Below are 18367 nucleotides of genomic sequence, written 5' to 3'. Positions count from 1 at the left end.
CAACCCCTCAGGCTGCTTGTCCCTGGCTGGTAATGTGAAATCACCCAGTCTTCCAGATTAATATCCGAGGTGAAAAATCTCATACCATCCAGAAAAAGCAATGAGGGGGCCCCAGGAGAAGTAAGTGAATACCAGGTCAGGGAAGACCTATAATGCACGTGTAACCTAAGAAAATCTTCTGAAACATAAAGGAGACAAACAAGGAACGCACACAGAGGAAGAACATCACCTCTAAAAAGATTCACTATAAGAACCAGAAGTAAAATGTATTGTCTGTTTTGTACTTCAAGAAAGGTAAAGAAAACCTGGCCTCTAAGATGTAAGGAATGGAATATGCAATAGAAGAGATTGAAACTAAAAGAAAGCTGGTAGAGCTAAGATGATAGTGACAGGAAATGAATAATATTATGAGAATTTTGAGAGGCATTAGAAGCAGTAAAGGACAGAATTTAATTGTAGAAAACCAATGGATGTTGTGGAATACAATGGTGAGATGTTTTCTCAGAACATACAGAACAAGGATTAAGATAAAAATGACCAGAGAGAGAATAATAACATGGAGAATAAATGACAGAGACACACTCATAAATTACTGATACTTCTAAAAAAAATACCAGAACAAAAGAGTCTAATATAATTAAAGATATATTACAAGAAAAATTCTGTAATCTAAACACTGATTCTTCAAATAAAAAACAGTAATCATATTTTAAACAGACAAACATCTGACATGAGCCATATTTTCTTTTTTAATTCCAAAGATTAAGAAAGAAATCCACAAGTATCCAGCAGAGGAAAAAAAAAGACATCTACAAAGAGATCAAATCAGATTGTATCAGACTTCATTACAACATTGATGTTATGTCTAAAGAGGTTTGAGGAAGAATATTATGATCATAGAAATTTATACTTCATAGGAGAAGCAACAGAGAGAGACTGCAGTCTATGTAACAGCATGGTAGATAGAAAAACCATATACCCTTGCTGAAAAATATTACCGAAAGATGTATGCATGCCACAGAGAGATAAATCAAAAGACACAACTCATGAAAGATATGTCAATAGAAATCGAAGCCATATAAATATGGATCTGAATCTTAAAAGTCATAGTTATTATAATATCGTTTTAAAATAAAATCAGTATTTCAAATAAGAATTGAAAAAGAATATCCACAATGTAAAGAACAAGGTCAAGATAGAGAACAGACTTATAGCTGCTAAGGGGGAGGGGGTGGGGGAGGGTTGGATTGGGAGTTTGGGAACAGCAGATGCAAACTACTACATATAGAATGGATAAACAACAAGGTCCTATTGTATAGTACAGGGAACTATATTAATATCCTGTAATAAACCATAATGGAAAAAATATGAAAAAGAAAATATGTATATATATAACCGAATCATTTTGCTGTACACCAGAAACTATCACAACACTGTAACTCAACTATACTTCAATAAAAAAAGAATAAAGTCAAATAAAAACTCAAATTATAACAATTCAAAATTAGAGGCAGTGAGGGATGGCCAGTAAATAAACGTGCTAATTTCTGTAGCTAACAATAGATATTGCAATTTTATATTGGTACTTAGAGAAGTAGATGCCTAACATTTTAAACTGAAAATGCAATTATAGAATAGTCTTATTATAATGAGGATGCTATATTATTTAGCTGAAAGTATAGGATTTGGCTAAAGCTGTAATCAAAGGCAAATTTATTGGCTTAAATACATTTGATAGCAACTAAAAAAAGAGTAAAAAATATATATGCAAATCAAGTAGTTAGAAAAAGAATGGCAAAACAAACATAAATGAAGAAGGATGGTATTAATAAAGATAAAAGCAGAAAATAATAAATTAGAAAGTAGGCAAATAGAAGCAAAGCCAATAAAAAGCCAAGTGCTGGTTCTTCGGCTTAAAAAAAAAGATAATGGGATGTTTCACAGAAAATTTAACTTGTGTTTTTGCTATATGTTCTTCAGTAAAGGAAATGTCTGGAAAACTTGTTTATCTCTGGGAGGGGGATAATCTTTAAAGGGGAAGCAAGTGGACCCCCAGAAGCAACAAAGGTGTCTGCTTTAAAGCGTATGAGCAGCAAAATGGAATAGGACCATTTAGGGGTAGGTTTCTAAAAGAAACCCTCTCTGATTCTTGGGGGGTATGGATATCAGAGAAGAAAAAGCCAACAGAGGTTCTGGATTCATGGGAGGAAAATGACCAAATCACTTCTGACAAAATGTTCCTGCATCCTGGGAGTGGCTCCAAAAGGAACTTAGTGAGGAGCTTGAGGACGCCTGGAAGTGTGTCTCAGGACCTCGATCAGTGGAGGTAACCAGTCCAACCAGTGTCAACAGCATCCCTAAGAGGCTTCAGAATGCAGGCTCCCCCAGCTGGGTAAGAGGTTGTTGGCTATTTTGGAAGAGGCTGACGCTTCGAGAGAGAGATCCTGAGCCCAGTAAATCTGGCAGGTGGAGTGCTTGATCCAGGTTTAATTTAATTTGAAAAAATAACAAATATGACCATTTTTTGCATACTGAATTTAAGATGTTGATACCAGTTGCAGCAGTAAAGAAGCAAACTAGCTGGCTTAATCAAGGAAAAAAGTGGGGAAACATCTGTAATGAGAGAGCATATAACAAAAGACAAAAAAATTTTTTTAATTGTATTGAAATATATACTAATAAATTTGCAAATCTTAAGCAAGTTTACTATTCTCTGGAAAACATAAGTTCTAAAATCCACATAAGAAATATAAATTTAAAGTGATCAAGAAGCATGGAAGAAGCCAAAAAGATAACTTGTATCAAGGGTGGGATGGGGGACGCAAAATCCTGGATGGTTTCATAGACTCATTGTTTGATATTCAAAGAGCAGCTAATCTGTATATTCTATAAACTGTTCCAGAGCACCTAAAAAGACGTACAGCTTTCTGATTCATGTTGTAAAACTAGAATAACTCTGACAACTAAACCCGACTAGTTTAATCAAAGTAAAATATAACTATTAGCACATGTGTTTATAGAAAAAAAACTAGATAATTAAACTGATTAAAGAATAATGCAGCATAACAAAGAAAGGTCTATTTTAGGAATGCTCATATGGTTTAATGTAAATGTGAATTCCAGATCCATTTATCCAACTGCCTAGTCAACCTCTGCATCTGGATATCCAATAAGCATATCTAAACTGTTGATTTCCTTCTCTAAAAGTTGCTCCTTTGCATCCTTCCTCAAGTTAATAAGTAGTAACTTATTCCTTCCAGTTGCTCAGATCAAAAACTTTGGCCCCATCCTTGATGACTCATTCTTTTTTTTTTTTGATATATATATATTTTTTACATGTTTATTGGAGTATAATTGCTTTACAATGGTGTGTTAGTTTCTGCTTTATAACAAAGTGAATCAGTTATACATATACATATGTTCCCATATCTCTTCCCTCTTGCGTCTCCCTCCCTCCCACCCTCCCTATCCCACCCCTCTAGGTGGTCACAAAGCACTGAGCTGATCTCCCTGTGCTATGCGGCTGCTTCCCACTAGCTATCTACCTTCCGTTTGGTAGTGTATATATGTCCATGCCTCTCTCTCGCTTTGTCACAGCTTACCCTTCCCCCTCCCCATATCCTCAAGTCCATTCTCTATTCTTTTTCACATTGCACATACATTCCATCAAGAAATCTACTTTGTCAGCTCTACTGTAAAAAAATATCCAGAATCCAGCTGGTTTTCATTATCTAGTCCAAGTTACCACCTTCCACTCAGCAGCTAGGGTGATCCTTTTAAAATATAAGTCAGATCATACCCTTCTTTTAAAAAAGCTCTCAAGTAGTCCAGAAATAAATCCATACCACTATGGCCGATTGATTTTCAACAAGGATGCCAAGACAATTTAATGCAGAAATAACAGTCTCTTCAACAAACTGTGCTAGGACAACTGGATAGCTTTTCATACAAAAGACACTTACCTCACACCGTATACAAAAATCAACTGAAAATGCAAAAAGACCTAAATGTAAGAGCTTAAACTATAAAGCTCTTTTGAGGAAACACAGGTTTAAGTCTTCACGACCTTGGATTGGACAATGGTTTCTTAAATACAACACCAAAAGCACAAACAACAACAACAACCAAAAAAACCAAACCGATAAAATGGACTTCACCAAATTAAAGGCTTTTGTGCAAAGACACCATTAAGAAAGTACAAAGACAACCTACAGAATGGGAGAAAATATTTGCAAACCATATATCTGATAAAGGTCTAGTATCCAGAATATACAAAGAACTCAACACTGAATAGCTAAAAGACAAATAACCCAATTAAAAACTGGACAAAGGATTTGAATAGACATTTCTCCAAAGAAGATACACAAATACCACATATTTTATGGTCCTTTTTTCCCCTAGTTTTGAGATATAATTGACATATCACATGGTATAAATTTAAGGTATACAATATAATAATTTGATATATGTATATATTGCAAGATGATTACCACAGTAAGTTTAGTTAATATCCCTCATGTCACACAGTTAATTTTTTTTCTTGTGATGAGAACTTTTAAGATCTACTCTCCTTAGTAACTTTCAAATATACAAAACAGTATTGTTAACTACAGCCACCATGCTGTATATTACATCCCCGGAACCATTTATTTTATAACTGGAAGTTTATACCTTTTGACCACTTTCACCCATTTCCCCTACCTCCCATCCCTATGGTGCCATTTATATAAAAAGTCTATCATAGGCAAACCCGTAGATATAGAAAGTAGATCTGTGGTTGTCAGGGGCTGGAGGGAAGGGGAAATGAGTGACTGCTAATGGAAATAAGATTTCTTTTTTGGAGTGACAAAAATTGCCTGGAATTAGATAGTAGTTATGGTTGCACATCATTGTGTACATACCAAACTATTTACTTGTAAAATATAAAATGGATAAAATGGTTGATTTTATGTTATGTGAATGGCTTCTCAATAAAAACAAAACCCAAAATACTCTCCAGTAGCTTCTCAACTGACTCAAAGTATAAGCCAAAGTCCTCACTAATGTCTTGTAAGGGCCAGAAATCCCCCCAAACCCCACAAAAAACTGCTCCACTTCCCCCTCACCCATTCTGTTCCAGCCGTAATAGCCTCCCTGATGTGGGTCCAGCACCACCAGACTCACTCCCATATCAGGACCTCTGCACATGCTGTTCTCTTTGTCTGGAACCCTGTTCAACCAGATATCCTATGACTTGCCCCTCACTGCCTGCAAGCATATACTCAAATATCACCTTATCTTTGAAGCTGTCCTTGACCTCACCCCACCCCCCATGGCATATCCTACTCCCCTTACCCTACACTTCACTTTTCTCCCTAGCACTTACCATTATCTGATATATTATACATTTATTTGCTTAATTGTTTTTTTTTTTATCATGTGTGTCCCCCTCTAGAATGCAAGCTCTTTGAGTGCAGGGACTTTGTTTCATTCACTGATGTGTTCACAGGGCCTAAAACAGTGCCCGACGTGTGCTAGGTACTAAATGAAGAGGTGTTAAATGAATGATGCATTATAGAATGAACACGAGGAAACTGTCACACTAATAGAGCAAAGAAAAAACCACGTAACTTTTGATATAGATTCTAAAAAGACATCTGATTTTTCATCATGTATATCTGGTTCAAACACCTAATAAATAAAAATAGAACGTCCCTTAACATGATGAGGAATATCTGTTCTTCTAACAGACATCATACCTTACAAACAGCATTCTCATTAAAGCAAGAACATGACAAGAATATTCACTATTATCACTATTTTAAAATATAACTCTATGGGACTTCCCTGGTGGCACAGTGGTTAAGAATCTGCCTGCCAATGCAGGGGAGAAGGGTTCGAGCCCTGGTCTGGGAAGATCCCACGTGCCGCGGAGCAACTAAGCCCATGCACCACAACTACGGAGCCTGTGCTCTAGAGCCTGCGAGCCGAAACTACTGAGCCTCCACACAACTAGTGAAACCTGCGCGCCTAGAGCCCGTGCTCCACAACAAGAGAAGCCACCGCGACGAGAAGCCTGTGCACAGTCTGCGCACCACAATGAAGAGAAGCCCCTGCTCGCCGCAACTAGAGAAAGCCCGCGCACAGCAACAAAGACCCAATGCAGCCAAAAATAAATAAATAAATAATATATATACATATATATATATGTATATATATAAAACTAGGATTTTTAGTAAATGAGGCAATAATAATAACAGTAATAATAGCTAATATATCGGGTGCTCTTTTGGGCATTGTTCTAAGACCTAAGTGCTTTATATATATTAATTAATTTATTTTTTATTTATTTATTTATTTTTTTTGCGGTATGCGGGCCTCTCACTGTTGTGGCCTCTCCCGTTGCAAAGCACAGACTCCGGATGCGCAGGCTCAGCAGCCATGGCTCACGGGCCCAGCCGCTCCACGGCATGTGGGATCTTCCCAGACCGGGGCACGAACCCGTGTCCCCTGCATCGGCAGGTGGACTCTCAACCACTAGGCCACCAGGGAAGCCCTATTAATTTATTTTAATACTCACAACATCTGAGGTAATATGAGTACGTTCCCATTATCAGGGATATGGAAAAATTAAATGATTTACCCAAGGTCGCCTAGCTGGTAAGTAGCTGAGTTAGAACTGGAATCCAGGAAGTTTTTCTGTTCTAACCACTCTGCAGTACCTCCTCAATGAAAAATTATGAAGATAAAGATGGTGTAACTGTGGAAAACAGAAAGCAAATTTGTTCTTGCTCCAGATGGTATTGTTGTCTATCTAGAAAACTCAAGGGAATTAAGAGAGGAAAAACTACCAGAAGTAATAAAAATTCAACATGGCCAGTCAAAAAATGTAAATACACTGATCAATAGCTTTCCTATATTCTAGCAATAACCACTTAAAAAATGTCAAGGAAATTAGATGCCATTCCCAAAAGTAATAATAAATGTAGAATACTTGAAAATAAACCTAACATAAAATGGAAAGGATCGACATGAAGAAAATGACAAAGTTTTACTAAGGACCGAAGATATTTTGAATGGAGAGATGTTTGTTCATGAATGGATAGACTCAGTATTATAAAGATGTCAAATGTCCCCTAAATTAATTCTGGAGTTACTGAAATTCAAATAAAAACACCAGTGGCATTTTTGGAACCTTACAAAAATTAATGGGTGAACATAGAGACAATTGTGAAAAAAGAAGGCAGGACTGCACATAAAATTATATTAGAAAGAAGGAATATTCAAAACATTGGGATGCCAATTTCAGAATAGATAGTTAGATCAATGGAATAAAACTTTTAAAACGCAGAAACAGTCTAATATAACAGCCATTAGCCACATGTGGTTCCTCTGCATTTGAAATGATGTTGAAATGATAATGTTTTGGGTATATTGCATTAAATAAAATGTATTATTAAAATTAATTTTCCCTATCTCTTTTTTCTTTTTAAAATGTGGCTACTAGAAAATTTAAAATCACATTTGTGGCTTATATTATATTTCTATTACACAGAACTGGAAAGTATATATTTAAAAAAGCAGTATGTTATTTTCTAAAGATAAAATTTAGCATAGGCATTTTAAATGGGTCAGGAAAAGATGCATTCATTAAATGCCAGAAGAATTACTGAATGATTATGAGGACAGAAGAAAGAAAGGTATGATATCTCAGGCCACATGCTGAAATTCTGGTTAAATTAAAAAATGAAGTAATAAAAGTACTAGAAGAAAATGTAGGTGAATTTACAGAAATTCTTGGGATGGGAAGAGAATGCCAAGCTAAACTTAAAAGTGAAAAAAAAATGGTCTTCTTATACTTGACTATATTAGATATTAAATTTTTCAATATTATCAAATAACATAAAAAACAAAATTGAATGTCACATGAAACATGGGGAGATACTTGCAATAACTGTGACAAAGAGCGGATAGCCTTACTTTATAAAGAGCTCTTATAAATCAGTAAGAAAAACTCTACCAGGAACATGTGCCAATAACATGAACAGCCAATTTATGAAAGGAGAAACAGAAATGAGAACGATTCCTAGTAAAAAAGAAATTTAATTTTAGTAGTAATCAAAGAAATGCAAATTAAAATAGCAATTGCCAAGGATCAAAAAAGAATAATACACAGTGCTGGCAATGAGTACTCACATATACTGCTAAGAAACTCTAAATTGGTATGATCTTTCTGGAGGACATTTTGGCAACATGTACAAAAGGTTCCAAAATGTGCACACATTATTTCTAGGAATTTATCCTCGACATATAATCAGAGATGTTCACACAAATATACAAGTATGGATTTACTGCATTGTTGTTTGTAATCAGGAAAAATTTGCAACTATCTCCATATTTAGTTTTCAACAGCTATTGGAAAAAAACAGCAACAGAGAATACCTCCTGTATCATCCCAGATCCCTCAAAATGTCAAAGATTAAAAACAAAAAAAAATCTCTAACAGTTCTGGAAAATGATTAAGAAGACCATCAATGGACAGACTACCTGCAGAACTATACTGGAAGACAGAAAGGAAGGGAACAGATCACAGGGATAAAGAAGACTGGAGAAAAGCAGCCCCAAACACATCAGGCTGTGGCCAAGGCAGGGACAATTCATGGGGTCACCAGGCCCACAGTCGAGAGGCCATTATGAGTCACGGTGGTGGAGAATAGCTGCTGGCCGGCGAAAACATTCCCATTGGGTTGCTAAATTAAAGAAGCCGTTTCTATAGTAAGAGCATGTATTCATTTATGCAAGTTCACTCATATGTATTGAAAAAACTGTAAAGACATATGCCTATAGATGTTAAGGTTGACCTTTCACTGGGTAGTTATGGCCAATTTTTAATTTTCCTTTTTGTTCTTCTGTGTTTTCCAAGTTTTCTGCATGGAGTATATATCAATATTATGGTTAGAAAACAATAATGAGTATTTTAAAACAAAGAACCAAAAAATAATAACAAAGAGAACTTAAACTTTTTATGTAAGAAATGAACTACAATCTTATTATTTTTCTTTTGAATTCCTGCAGTAACCTTCTGGCTGGTTTCCCAGACTCTAGTCTGCTCGTCCCAATCAGCCTTCAAGATTGCTACCATCTCTCACCGCCAATTTGAAACCCTCTGTGGCTCCCTATTTCCTACTGCTGACAGATGAAGTCCAAACATGGAGGCATGTGGGGCCTTCACCATTCCTTCCCCCAACCCATTCTCCCCTTCTTGCCCTACACACCGAACTGTCCAGCCCTAACTACTTACAATTTCCTGAAGGTTCCACATACCTTCCAACTCTACTCCTTTGCTCACATAGCCCCGGCATTACCCAAGCCTGGCAGATGGGCCTTGGGGAGAAACCGCAGCCATAATTACCAGAATAGCTCTGGGGACCCACACATGACAAGATGCGCCACCTTGTTAGCCAAGCTCAGCCAAGGCTGAAACAAAGTCCCCTGGGACACCTTGGTAGGAGCAGGTGTGGAGGGACAGTGCTGGGCTCTGAGACTTGGGATCTGGGAAGCTCATAAGACTTAAATGCAGAATCCCACAGCGAAACCTCCAGGGGACTGTGAGGAGCTCTGCTTGAGACATGGGTTGCTTGGACCAGATACCTACCTCCTTGCTCCTGTGGTGAGTGTTGGGCAGGATGGATGGGGGATACTGGCCCAGGCCCACGGCCTCCTTCTCTCCACAAGGGGAGGTACAAACCTGGGTTCACACCTATACCTGCCACCGCTTGGTGAAGCCTTGACAAAGTGACTTAATCCTTCCTGAGTGAGTCTGTTCTTCCAAATGGAGACGGACCATGCTGGGCGACTGAATGTCATCGCCTGCACATGGCAGGTGCCCCATAAATGGCAGTAGATGATGTCATAATTACATTTTCCTACCCAGCGGTCCCGGTGCAACAGCTGCTTCATGGGGATCACCTCGTGCTCTGGGAACCTGGCCCAGGGACTGTGCAGGAGGCCCCAGGAAGTGTCCCTGGTGAGGGCTTTGAGTTGGATGGCCAGGACCCGCCCCAGAGGCCTCCAGGATCTCCTTCTGGGCCCTCACTCACCCCTGTGTTCTGGGGTCCACGCAGCCTGGGTGGAGATATATCTGATGTCACAGCCCTGGTGAGCAGTGAGTGTGGCACTCACCCAGGCCCTGCATGAGCCCTGGGGCTAGCACCATAGATCCCAGCCAAGCATCCCATCCTCTCTGAGCAGGGTCGAGGGCAGCACCTTTCTTTTAAGAGTTGGGGTGTGTGAGGTGGGTGGGTGCTTGGCTCTGAAGACCTGCTGTGGAGTGTTACAGAGGATGTGTCCGCCATCTCCTCCCTGTTCTAGAGTGGAGGGTGGAGTGTAGTGGGCCATCTCTCCAAAGGCAGAGCTCTGAGCCAGACCAAGGCATTTAGCTTGCCTTTTCCTCAGAGAGCTCAGCCACCGCAGCCACCCCTGGACAAGAAACCCTGGACGTGCCCGCAAATGTATACACACCGCCACCAGGATGGCAGAAGGACTGGAAACCGCAGGCCCTGACGGAAGGTGTTCCTCACCAAGGTGGGGTCTTCCCACTCTGCAGGGATGGGTGGGCAGAGCACCTGCTAGTTGCCTGCACTTCCACCTGGGGGCATGCGCATGAAGGAACAAGTGTTGCTTGAACCTCAGAGTCTGTCCCATGGAATCTCGGCCTCAGAAGCCTGAAGGTCTGCAGGGCCAATTCTTGACCTTGACCTGGAGTTTTTCCCATTGACTATCTGCACTGACCAGGGCTTCAAGGAAAAGTCTATTGCCAGTACTACCCCCTACCCCTCATCCAGCCCCATCTGTTAAATGAACAGGCAGCCAATGGCTTCATCCATCTCAGTGGTCCTCACACTTCAGTCCCTCCTGTACCCTCTTAGAGGCAATTTCACTGTGTACACGCACCACCTATGTGTTTGCTAGCTTAGTATTTTCCTCTAAACAGGCTCATTTTTTAAATGAAGATTTCATTCTAAACAAGAACATCAGTGAAGTTCAGTTTTGATGGGCTAGTAATTTTCCCCCCTGGTATATAATAACATAAATACACAACTATTAAAACTGTACAAAAATCATATCACATATGCATACCACCCTGGGAAATAATGGAGCCCTCCCCTCAGCGCCAAAAAGGCTGCACAAATAGCTACCCGGGAGAGGGCAAGATGAATATGGAGCAGTCCCTGCTGGCTGGCCCACACGTCTCTCACAGAGCAGGAGGTAAAAGAGTTAAGAAGGAGAGGACGTTTCTCGCTTGGGGGCCGACAGCCAATCACCTAAAAGCATCAGCAAGTTTTTCAAATAGAAGCTGGGGCACAGGGTGGGGCACTAGGACCATCAGGATTAGAATCTGATCTGTCAGGAGTCCCCTCCTGCTTCCTAATGATAGAAGATCTGCAGGTATGTGGGTGGCCCAGGTGATCCTGCAGCCTAGAGGAAAGCCAAGGACAGAGGTCAGAGGTGGCTCAGTGTGTGTGGTCCTTTTCTCTGACAAAGTGGGCCTAGGAGCACAGTGGCCTCAGTTGAAGGCTTCCTATTCCTCCAATACAGGGATTCTCAAACCCAAGAGGGTCTGATTCAGGGGGCCTGGAGCGGAGCCCTCAAATTTGCTGCGGACAAGTTCCCAGGTGTTGATATTGCTGCTGGTCCAGGACCAGACTTCAAGAACTGCTTTAGAGGATGGGATTACCCGATCCTGGTAAGAGAGGATTCTGAAGTGACGACAACTCAGAATGAACATCACAGAGAGCAAAAAACATAACTCAGACACAAACTACAGTGTGCTCATTCCCAATGCCCAACACTGACGCCACCCAGAACCACATGGCAGGACCCAGGTCACTGCTGGTTCCAGTGGCCAGCCCAGAACTTTCCACTGAGATCTCTAGAAGAATCCTCCAACAACAAACAATGTCACATCCAAAATAAGACTCAGTTAATAGATGACAGAATGACCTGAGCTGAGTTCTGTGGGAATGTGACTTCCCAACTTTGCCAATGCCTCCCTTCTTCCCCATGGCCCCAGCGGCTCATGACAGGGACTGAGACTTCTCTGCACCCCCTCACCCCCATCTTACCATCCTAGCTGCAGTCAGACTATGGGCCACAGAAAGGAAATCACTGTATTCACCCCTAAGAATCTGGCCTAATGGATAGAGATTCATTTACTGAAATCCTTAGTGAACCCAGACACGCCAGGCAGCATGTAGGGTGAGGGGACAGAAAGGCTCTTGTCCACTGGGGCCTTCCAGTCCAGTGGCAGCAGGTGACCGATGAGGAAGCAGATGGGGTATTTCTCTGCCCTGTGCAAGGAGCTGGTACAGAGTGAAGCCCGAGGGGAGAGAAGCACAGAGGCGGCACACCTGTCCCAGCCTAGGGAGGAATGCAGAGCCAGGTGTGGGGGAGGACGCCTCACAGAGAGGAGCCAGCACGGAGAAGAGGCTGGACCAAAGGGGGAAGTGCCTGAGATGAGACAGAGAAGGAGGCCTCAGGGGATGCGAAGGGTCTCTGCGGCCACCCCAAGGAGCTCACTCCTGCTCAGGGCAGCAGGGAAGGGCTGACGATTCTACTAAGTTTGACTCCTTGATTAGAAGCAAGCACAGGGTCCCCTGCCCTCATCTTTGGGCATGTCCCCCAAGCTGTGTAAGTGGCAACGTGAGAGGAGGTGACCAGAAACCCCTTTGGTGGGGCAGATGGCAACCTGGCAAGCAGAGAAGGCTTCAAAGAGCTGCGGAGGGCCGAAGGGGCAGGCGCTTTGAAGAGGAAACTGCAGATGGTGCCCTTTTGGTCTTGTATAGATCAAAGGCTTTGGCGGGTCCCAACTCTTGAGGGAGAGTCTGGTGTGGAAGGGTCAGCTCCAGAAGTGTCCTCAGAGGTCACTGAGGACCAGTGACTGGGCAGGGGGTCTCTGAGCTGGCTTGGAAGGAGGGGAGGAAAGGGGAGCCGTGCTCGTGGCAGGCACCACACCCCGCCACACAGCCGGGCTCCTGAATGGCAGCCAGCCGTGGGGTAAGGAACCAGACTCTAGATGACAATAAAAACAACAGCCACCCCTTGCATAGTGCTTATTATGAGTCAGGCACTCCTCTTACCACTTTAACTTTCTGAACATATGTAATCCTCACAACCACCCTTAGAGTTAACCATTATTATCCCCATTTTTAAGAGGAAGAAACTGAGGTACAAAGCTCAGTAATTCTCATGGTCACACCTCTGGGAGTGGCAGGATCGGGGTCAATGACCAGATCTCCCTAAACCCTCACCACAGATTCCTTGAGCTAGGAGAGATCTTAGAGGTCAACTGACCCAACTCCCTTATCTTACAGAAGGGGAAACTTAGGCCTAGAGAGACTGAGTGATGTGTCCAACAGTACTTAGCTGGTTAGTTGCATCATGGAATCAGGAACGCAAAGAATAACTTAGTGAAGATGGCTTAGTAGAGCACAGAACCTGGAGCTGGGAGAAGAGGCTCAAACAGCCCTCTTGCTGTCTCTGCCGGTCCTGCCAGGCACCCCTACTCACTGCCTTCATCGCCACCTCATCCTTGCCTCCATCCTGTGCCTGCACTGCCCATGTGGATGCCACAGCACCCTGGCCTCTCACTCCCCCCCGGTCCCTCCAACTTCAGGATTGCTTTCATTTGACATTCCTTCCAGTGCACCAGTCCAGAACAGAAGTGCTTGATGCTGCTGATCGACCAGTTTCATAAAAGGAATCCAGTTTCCTTTGCACTCACTAAAAGCTGTTAGCCCCTGGCGAGTTTCCAGGGCCTGCACTCCAGCAATGCAGCCCAGACATCAGAAGAGGGATGCCAAAGCCCTTGGGCACAGAGAGGAGTCAGCTGGGCTGAGAGATTTAAATTGAGAGGGGTTCTTGCCAGCAATACCACCAAGCAACATCCTGTCCTTAGAAAAGAGGTTTCCCGCTGAGATGCCCTGAAACCCAGCTGAGGGCTCTAACATAGCTGTGCAGGGAAAGAGATGTGGTACCAAACTGCCAACACCTGACCCCAGTGAGGACAGAGTAATGGAGAAAACACTGACCAATAGTCTGTCAGGCTTCCAGCCTGGGCTGGGCTCTTTACCAGCGAGTGTCCTGGGGCAAGAAGGAACCCACCCTCCATGACCTCAGTTTCCTCATCTGTAAAATGGGAACCATAACCCCTCCCTACAGGGCAACCAGCTGTGAGAGTGTTTGGAAATCTATAAAGCACTCAACCAAATTGGGGCTGATCATTTATCCTCTTTACACCAAAGATTTGGGGTTTTTCAAACCTCCAAGGCTACACACAGGTAGTTCCCATGTGACTGCAGGAAGTTATAGATGGAAAGAAGGAGCAATGGGAGGTCTGGACCAGGCATCCAGACTCCAGGATTCAGTCCTAACTTCTCTGCCAACAATCTTTCATGGCTTCGGAGGTGCTTTGAAACCCTGAACTTTGTTGCTTCTCCTCTCTGGGCCTCAGTCTCCCCTTCTATACAATGAGGAGGTTGGGGAAGCTGTCTCTAAGGGCCCCTCAGACTCTGTCAGACAAAGGCTCCCCTGGCAAAAAAGCAGGTCCCTCCAAATCTCAGCAGAGTCTCATGTTAATGGGACCACAGGACTGGCCCTCCCCACCCTCCCCGTTGAACTGTTTCACACTCATTTCAGAACATTTGTGGCTGCTGTATAAAGGGCAGGCTTCCAGCAAAAGCCTCTCCAGTGTTTGGCAGTGAGTCACTCCCACTGGAGGTGAAGTTCCCCTTGTGCCTCTCCCTAGGGACTGGGAAACAGAGGTGGGAAGATCAGGACCATCTTGTCAGGGAAAAGCTGGCCTTGTCTGGATGACTGCAGATGGTGGGGCCAAACACGTCTGCTTTTCAAGCGCCTCTGAAAACATCCCTCTCTGTGCATAAACTTTATAGTTTACAAAACTCTTTAAAATTCATGACTCATCTGATTTTGGCAACAACTCTGCAGGAATAGGCATGGGAAGGGTTATTGTCCCCATCTTATAGGGGAGGAAACCACAGCTCAGAGAAGTAAGGTGACTTCTCCAAGGTAGCACAGCCAAAGCATGGAGTGGCCTCTCCTTCCCAAAGGAGAAACAGAGCTGGAGTGGAAACCAGGTCTGTGATTCCCTGCCCTGCTCTGCTCTCCTCGCCCATCCCCCGCCCCACACTGGCAGAAGGGGCATGTCCTCCCTGACTCCTCTCACTGAGGTCTGCCTGGACACCCGCCTCATACATTTCCCCCCAAATCGGCTCACAGTTGTGTTTTTTCTCTTGGGCTGCTAAGCACACCTGGAATGTCTTACCTTGTTGGGAGGCTCCATGTATCAAGAGCACACATAGGAGAAGATAGGAAAGTAGGAAATATAAATAGACTAGGAAGAAAAACAAGAAACCATTCTGCACTCAGGTGAGTGGAGAAAACTTCTTAAAGATTTGCTAAAAGTAAAGATATGTGGAAATGGGAATTTTCAAATGTCGTTGGAGGGACTAGAAATTGGAACAGCCTTTCTGGAGGTCAGTATGTCTCAACATTTTAAAGGACCCAATAATTCCACTTCTAGAAATCTATTATAAAGATGCACACCTAGGTGGGAAGGTGTTGGCTGTGATATCAAAAAGCTGTAAACATTCAATAAATTACCATCTATCCATGGGACACAACACCGTGGCCCATTAATAAGAACGAAGTCAATCAAGATCTCTAAGATCTGTTGTAAAGTGAAAAATGCAAACTATCTAGTATGAGGACATTTGGGTTTAAATATATTGAAAAAGGTCTGGGCAGATGAACACTACATGGAAAGCAGGACTTCACTTGGAAGACAAAGTGGATTTAGAGGGATTGGGTAAAGCAGCCCTTTTCTTTTTTTACTATATATAATTTGGCTTTTTTGTTGCTGTTATTGTTGCAACAATAAACCCCAGAACACCAAGTATTGATGTATACGTGTAAGTCATTAAAACAAACAAAACAAAACCAGAAAAACCACCCAATCCACAGTGACTTTGGAAACTTCATTCCAAGCCAGCTCCTCCCCAAACCCTCCTCACAGGAGAAAGGCTCTTGGCGGCACCTCGTGATTTTAGATGGCCGCTATAGGTCAGCAGCAAGGACAACACACTACAGGGGCAGTGAGGGAACAGACCACGCGACTTAGCCGAAAGGCACAATGGAAAAGAAGGTTCCACTCCTGAGCTGTGCAGGTTGGAGGCCTTCACCTGTCCCGCGCACAATCGAATTCCTCAACAGCTTAAAGGCCCCGTGTCAGAGCCCATCCCTGATTGAGCCGTCTTGTCCCTTGCCCAGAGGTAGGTGAGATCGTGCCTCTCGGCAGGGCGTACCTCGGAGAAGCGCTGCACGTCCTGGGTCAGTGTGCCCACTCGCTTCCACTGGTAGTGCTTCAGCAACTTCAGGATGGCTGGATTCACTGCGTTATCTGATGGGACCGTCCGAAAGAAGTAGGGGTATTTTTTCTTATCTGCTAGAACAGGAGTGGTGGCAGCAAAAGAGAGCTGAAAACACAAAAGAGACAGCACTTTTACTGGGGGGACCTCAGAGCTGTGGGCCCAGGATCTTTCCTAAGGGAACAGAGGTCTTTAGTTCTCACTCAAGGTACAAACACACGGGCAAAATATTTTTAAACCTTCTTAGTGCAAAAGTAACAAGTTATAATTGAAGGGAAGGTTTTTAAAAATGCAAAATAAGGAGAAAGAACCATCATTAATGTTGTAGTCTAGCTCCTTCTGATCCTTTTTCCATGCACGGCAATGTTTTAAAAAAAGATTCTTGAGGTCAATCTACATACACATTTGAACTGTTTATTCCCTCACTTAACATTATCCTACAAGCATTTAACCGTCCTGTTAAAACTTCTTGTAAACATTTTAACATGTAAACTTTTTAATAGCAGCATAATATTCTAGCATATGAACATAGCATAATTTACTGAATCATGTTTAATTTGGGGGCATTTAGACTGTTTCTAATTTGTCATTATTGTCATATTATTCTGCAAGCGTCTTTGTGCTTGGCACTTTTCCCCTATATTTCAGGCTATTTCTGTAGGATAGAGTCTAGGATGTGAAATTTCCCAGATAAAGGATGTGAGCTTTTAAAGACTTGATATTTATTTCCAAAAAGGATTGCATCAATTTACACACCCACTAGATAGTTATAATTAGAGGGCCAATCTCACCACACTCTTATCAACGGACGGAAATAAAACATCTTTCTATCTAATTTATTAATGATTTATCACTGAAGAACTGGAATCATAATGAATTCATTGGTTATACATAAGGTTGAACATTTTTCCATGTGGCCGATGACTAGCTGTATGTCCTATTTTAGAAATTGCTTTTTTATGTCTCTTGTTTATTTTTTGAGTGGTATTCTAATGCTTTTCTTATTGAATTTAATGAAGACTATTATATGTACAGCATTCAAACTCAGGCTATTACAGTTGCTGCAAATATCCCAGTTTGTTTGCTTTTACATTTTGTGTGTGTATATTTTAATTTACACTCAGTAGTCAAATCTATCCATCTTTCCCTTTATTAGTCCTTCTTTTTTAAGTGCCAGTGAGTTGCTAAATTGAATTTCAATTATCTGTCCTACAGGGAACAGCTTAAATGTCACCTCTTCTATAACATTTCCTCTGATCTCTGCTTTCTCTTTCCCTCAGCCTCATCCACAGAAGGCGGTTATCAAATTTTTTGATCTTTGCAGTGTGATGGTAGAAGAATGGTATCTTCTTGTAGTTCGATTTGCATTTACCTTATTATGAGTGAGGTTGAGTATCTCTCTTATGTTTAAGAGCAATTTGCAGTTTCTTTCTGGAAAGTGTTCACATCCTTTGCTTGTTCTCCAATTGTACTCTCGGTCTTTTTCTTATTGATTAGTAGCAATCACTTATTGATTAGTGATCTTTTATAGTAGGGAGATTAACCCTTCGTGATATAAGTTGCTAATGCTCCCCCAGTTTGTACTTTTTCTTTTGCTGTTTCTCACGGTGTCTTTTGCCATATAGAAGTATTTTTTTTTAATGTGGCTGAATTTATTAATTCTTTTTCTTTCTGTCTTTGGGTTTTATGCCATATTTAGAAAGGCCTTTCCCACTCTGAGATTATAAAAGAATTCCTCCATGGTTCCTTCTAGTCTGTCTATCATCCTCCCCTGTCTGTCCTCACGGGTTTGTCGCCTGGTGTGAGAGGACGGAGGAGACCCAGTACCCGCATGTGATGAGCGCCTTCCAGCACAGGTTCAAGAACAGGCTAACTTGGTTGGCCGTTAGGCTTTATAAGAGCCTGTGATCCCTGACAAATTGATTTGTTTTTCATGTGTCTAG

General features: G+C 42.1%; 1 protein-coding gene across 1 annotated transcript in view; it reads right to left on the bottom strand.

Moving 5' to 3' along the window:
• The window catches only part of GABBR2 (gamma-aminobutyric acid type B receptor subunit 2), a 366358-nt gene that overhangs the window by 206269 nt on the left and 141722 nt on the right, over positions 1-18367 (bottom strand). Inside the window, exon 3 of the mRNA XM_060014449.1 lies at positions 16362-16532. Coding sequence (XP_059870432.1) covers positions 16362-16532 — 171 coding nt within the window. The remainder of the gene's footprint in view (positions 1-16361; positions 16533-18367) is intronic.

The sequence above is a fragment of the Delphinus delphis genome, chromosome 6 (genome assembly GCF_949987515.2).
Source record: "Delphinus delphis chromosome 6, mDelDel1.2, whole genome shotgun sequence".
Classification (NCBI taxonomy): domain Eukaryota; kingdom Metazoa; phylum Chordata; class Mammalia; order Artiodactyla; family Delphinidae; genus Delphinus; species Delphinus delphis.
The sequence above is the reverse complement of the archived record's forward strand: the minus strand, read 5'-3'. Positions and strand labels throughout refer to the sequence as shown.